We start from the raw sequence: 5,998 nt of genomic DNA on the forward strand, positions 1-5,998 counted from the left end.
CCATTTGTTCATTTTGAGTTACTAACGTAATTTAGAATTTGAGGAAATGAATTTTCCACTGATAAGGTATAATTGGTTTAGAATGTACACATTATTAAGAATTGAATTGTTAACAGGGTTTTTTATAAATGCTTGGAATGACAGTTCTAGAATATTTAATAAGAAAACTTTATTACATGATATGACAAAAATCTAGCAAACTTAGCAAGAAGAAACACATGTCAGTTAAACGCGTTAAAATTTCACTGTAATTAACTAAAGAACAAAATTCAAGAAAAAAGTGTGAAAATGCTTTGGCTACCAAGACAGATAAAGGTGAACTTCGGACATTTCTTGAGTACAAAGGTCAAGTTGAAGTCTTCTAATTACTCTCAGTTCTATAAAGTTTATTAATGTAGATCTGAATTATTTACTGTTTAAGTATCGTTTCAAATTATGTTAGTAATTCGAGATAACTAGGCTTAATAGCTTGGCTGTAACGAAATACAGAGAACACAGTGAATATTGTAGTTTTCACTCTATTTAAATTACAAATGTGTCAGAAGTTTAATACGTAAAACGGTCTGACAGGTAACGATGATAAATATATAAATGATGCTAGAAACATGACTAGCAGCCATCTTACAATGTGCCATGTTATATAAGTATAATAAAGACTGGCCGAACACTATCCACTACAATTACATGAATAAGTAATTGTGTCTAGGATACTCCCTTGAATTCTAACTAGTTAGTAGGAATATATTTGAGACAAGTTCAAACACAATTGGTTATAAATGTAGAGCTGTTCATAGATAATGTAGATAATGTTACTTTTAGAAAATTAAAGTATAACATAAGAGATTGTGTATACAGTTAGCGTGTTAAATAGATTTACATTACTGAAATCTCATGTCACGTTTACTGTTGATATATTTTTGACTGAATTTTAATATTCCAAATCGCATTACGAATCAATAAAAATTGACTTGGTATTGTTTGCTTGTGAATTTAAACTTCACCTCATTGAACAAGAAGGTGGCTATCGGGACTCTGTAGCTAAATGGATGACCTGATGGAGTTTGAAGTGAACGGTGATGGGTTCGAGTTCCCGAATGGACATTAACTTTGGGATGCAGGCACACCCGGCTGACGAGTCTCAGAAAGGACGAAGCGCGCATCTTGGATTCCACTGCTAGCCACCATCTATCTTTGTTAATAAAAATTGGTTCAGAATTTATACCCTTGCATAAGTGAATGGCTACACTGACTCAGTAGCTAGCTTGATTGAGAGTTAGCTTTCTGAAGCTAAAGGTACTGGGTTCAAATCCTAGGGTGAACATCAACTTCAGGATGCAGATATATCCAGGTGACAGGTCCCAAAACTTGTGTCTTGATTTCCATTACCAACCATATCACCTAATTTAGATGGACCGAATTCACTTAACAATTAACTCGCACGATTCTTCATTAACGTAATTTAGTAGAAATGACCATAGAAATATGAACAAATATATAGGTTGCTAATTAACCAAAATTCTAAGATGATGTCAATTAATCCTACGATTAACGGCCATGATATACAAATACTCTGCCGAGAGTTGATTCTGGCATATATAAACAATAGACAGTGTGGTTAAATCAGCTGCAGGTTTTGATATTTATTTGGCAGGCCACGTAATTTATAAATCCTATTTTAACGTTACCAGTACCTTTTTCACTATGTAAGTGTTTCGAAATTGATTTCTGTTCGTAAGTCACATGTCTAACCAAATATAACTGGCCAATACAACTTTACTTAGATCGAACAACACTCCTTATTTAAACAATAGAATTCACAACTTCATTCAACCAAAGAAAAAGGTGTTCACAATGGGAGTTAATACTGAAGGCAAAAAAGTTGTTTTCTTACCAGTTGATGCCAGTGATCATTCTGCTCGAGCGTTTCAATGGTATCTGGATAATTTAAGAGGGGAAAACGACGAGTTACACTTTTCATTTGTCATTAAACCAATATTTACAACACCAACAGTTGAACTCGCTATGGCATCTTCACCAATAACCGATATTATGCAGTCAACACAAGAGAACATTGAAAATGCAAAGAAACTTTTACAAAAATACTTGATAAAAGCAAGGCGTTTTGGTATTTCTTGTCAAGCATTTGTTCATGTACATGCTAAACCTGGACCAACTTTGGTAAAATTCGCTGAAGAACAGAAAGCAGATATTATAATAATGGGATCCAGAGGACTTGGTTTGATTGGTCGTACATTACTTGGCAGTGTTACAAACTACGTAATGCTTCATACAAAAACTCCATTGGTAGTTATACCTCCTCCAGTAAAATAATTCTTATCTACTGCTGTTTCAATACTATCTGCACTCATTAACCGAGGATAGCTTCTATTATTTTGAAACAAATTGTCTGTATGTCATGTAATTGCGTATAATATTTTAATCCTTTCAGTGATCGTTCTTTTTTACAATCTTTAAGCTTAGATCAATTATGTGACTGTGTTTAGTTTAAAAACCAAGGTGGTTTTTTGATGTTACAAAGAATGTGATTAAAACTAAAAGGAATATTTTAATTTATTAAGCACAAATACTTATAAATTTGTACAACGATCTCGTACATCTACAAAGGCATGTTAACTCAGATTTATTACATAATCGCTTAAATATAGTAAAACATACAAACATACAACATCCATTGAACAAGTAATGTGCATCATAAATTTCTAACCTACCAGTGCTTGAAGTGATAAATGTTTGATTACAGTTAGAATGGTAAGATTAGGTGGTATGACTTTGTATTTATAATAGTTTGTAAGCATATACTTTTTTAAACTAAGCATCCAAACAAGTAATATTTTAGTAGAATTACATTCCACATTACGGCCTGCCTGAGAAGATGGTCAATATCATACAGAATTCCTATGATGGATTAAACTGCAAAATCGTACATGGAGGACAGTTGAAAAACTCGTTCGAAGCAAAGACCGGTGTCAGGCAACGTTGCTTACTCTCACCCTTTCTCTTTCTCCTGGTGATCGACTGGATCAAGAAGACGTCAACATCTGAAGGGAAGTATGGGATACAGTGGACATCTAGGATGCAGCTGGACGATCTAGACTTCACAGATGATCTGGCCCTCCTATCGCAAACGCAACAACAAATGCAGGAGAAGACGACCAGTGTAGCAGCAGCCTCAGCAGCAGTAGGTCTCAATATACACAAAGGGAGAAGCAAGATTCTCCGATACAAAACAGCATGCAACAATACAAACACAATTGACGAGGAAGATCTGGAAGATGTAAAAACCTTTACATATTTGGGCAGCATCATTGAGGGAAACGGCGAATCTGATGCAGATTTGAAGGCGCGGATCGGCAAAGCAAGAGCAGCATATTTACCACTGAAGAACATCCCGAACTCAAAAAAATTGTCAACCAACACCAAGGTCAGGATTTTCAGTACAAATGTCAAGACAGTTTTACTGAATGTGGCGGTCACTAGTTATACAGTTTGGTGCATCATAAAAGCATGTTCAGTATCTACTGATCATCATTGCTACTTTACAGGCTTGCAGTGCGTTGAGTCGTTGTATAAAGCATTTAATGTATAGCACAGAACAAAATTTACTGAATTAACACAAATGTAGATGACGTGGGTCGGATGAAGGTTTCTTATAATATTCAGGTATGCAATCAACTTTTCATTTCTTGCAAGCGATAGGATACACCGTTTAGGATTTGGTGTTTTTTTTCGGTAAGATGACTGAAAATAGCCTCCATGAAAAAAGTAATAGTGTTGTGTGCTCTTAGTTCGGCCACAAGATTCACAAAAGCATCTGCAACTAGAAAGAGGAAAACGAAACCAGAGATGATGTTACAAAACAAAGTCACTGCGATGGCTTTAAATTTATCTGTTCTTAGTTATTAAAGACTCATAAAGGAGGTTCTCTTAACTGACCTGTTGTTCAAAATACAAAATAAACGATGCAAGTACAGTAAAGTTTGTGATTAACCAAGTGTGACGTTAGTTATTCATAGAGTAAAAACATAAGATAATAATATGAAAGATATCGTTATCATTATATTTATTTATAGGCATTCATACATTTTACACACTCATATTTTCACTGGTCAACAGTGTTTTAAACGTTGGTGTAAGTGTTCTTAAGACAGTGTCGGGAGAGAGAGCATTATTGATTTATTATGTACATAATCGTAATTAGTTGGTTTCACAGGTAGACCACGGCAAATTATTCGAAATCCTTAAAAATTTAGTTGTAAACAAATTCTCTAAGATAGTGAATTTATATTGAAAAGTCATCTCCTATGGTAATGAGAAACGACTGATGTAACCCTATGATTCTGTACACTGAATTGCACGAATAAATGTTAAGGATAATTTATTTCAAATTTTGAAGAAAAAGACTATATTTAATTAAAGGTGCTATTTTCTTGAAGGACCAAGTCTCAGCTTAGTACATCTGGATTTTTAGTCTAATGTGTAATCGGTCCCAGAAATACTAAGTTTAAGAAAGCAAAACAGAATGAAATCCTTGGTTTGAATACTTCTAGGGATGAAAGTGAAGTATTTTAGTGGTGATTGAACACATACTTTGTAAAATAAACTGGGTAGTTGTTGCGGAGGTCACATAGTTTACAATCCTGAAGTCAGGACGTTATGAATACGCGTATTAAGATAACTCGAGGAGAAAAATTGTAGGAATAATTGCGTCTCAAATCTACCATTTAGTTGAGACCGACAGTAAATTTACAATTAAATTGCAATGAAATCGGTAACATCCTTCTTCAGAGAACTGTAAGGAAAGGGGTTTCCCATATTTGTTTTAAATGTATGATGTCAGTCTGAACCTCTGGGTTCCAAGAATTTCGGCTGTGCATAAATGTCATATTCTCTATGCTTTACTTATTCGCTGGACTGTATTTGTGAGCTTTTAGAGAGGGCATTATTTCGAGCAGATAGTGTGGTTAAGCAATGTGATGCTCTCCGTTTCATCTCCGTCAATCAGGTATGGGAATATTCATGAGTATGCTTCGTATTCGTGAGTATGGTTCGTTTGATATGGTTAGTTCCTCAGGACCAACGTGAATCTATTCAAAGTTATCACTTATATATAACCGTTTGGGTCAGTCCGATTATCTATTTATGCATATAAGTTGTAAATATAATTGTCCGAGCATTAGTAACAAAGTTGTCAACACTGTTTTTAGTCAAACGTCTATATTGTCGTGGAACAACTTACCATTAGACTATGTAATTAGTTTAAAAAATAACAATTTATTCCAGAAAAATTCAGAATATAAACACCTTATGTATAGTTTACACGAATAATTGATTGATCCAACTTAGTGACAAATGTTCGTATAAATTATACCTTGTGACATAGTAATTAGGATCAATAATTATTTGAAACAAAAATCCAATCATTAAAATCAATGACCAATCAATTCTTGTTTGTGAGAGTACAAACACGTCACATTTATCACAAGATCCCCATCGATTGGATTCTCATATAGGTAATACACCTATACTTCCCAAGATGAAATTGTTTACATGAAATCGGTGATTACTATCCATTTATTGTTATATTTATAATAAGATTATTGTATTTTAGTAAACGTATGTATTTGCCATCTCATAGATACTTGGGTGGACAAATTTAAATATTTAACCACAGGATGGTGAACTGTAATATTTTACTCTTGAGAAGATACACCAATTGGATTAAAGATATTTGTCTATGGGAGAATACAGAATATATTTCAAAAATGTGATATTTATAAATTAATTTGATCAAGCATTGACTGATTATTACATTTTAAATGACAGTAAGGTTAAATTTAATTCATAAAAATGTCTAGATAGAATAAATTTAACTGTTGTTAGTGCTCTCTTAGTGTAAGTTCAAAAGCCTTAATGCTAGTGAAGATTGAGTGGGAACTGAAATTCATATATTAATATGTGATTGATTGTTTTATTCATC

General features: G+C 33.6%; 1 protein-coding gene across 1 annotated transcript; it reads left to right on the forward strand.

The window, feature by feature from the left end:
- Positions 1–1,851: 1,851 nt before the first annotated feature.
- MS3_00003746 (uncharacterized protein) lies at positions 1,852–2,331 on the forward strand (the record flags this gene model as incomplete). The annotated part of the gene is made up of 1 exon (XM_012945699.1): positions 1,852–2,331. The coding sequence occupies one exon, from the start codon at positions 1,852–1,854 to the stop codon at positions 2,329–2,331; it is 480 nt and encodes a 159-aa protein (XP_012801153.1).
- Between the last annotated feature and the right edge of the window lie 3,667 nt (positions 2,332–5,998).

This window comes from Schistosoma haematobium, chromosome 1 (genome assembly GCF_000699445.3).
Source record: "Schistosoma haematobium chromosome 1, whole genome shotgun sequence".
Lineage (NCBI taxonomy): Eukaryota > Metazoa > Platyhelminthes > Trematoda > Strigeidida > Schistosomatidae > Schistosoma > Schistosoma haematobium.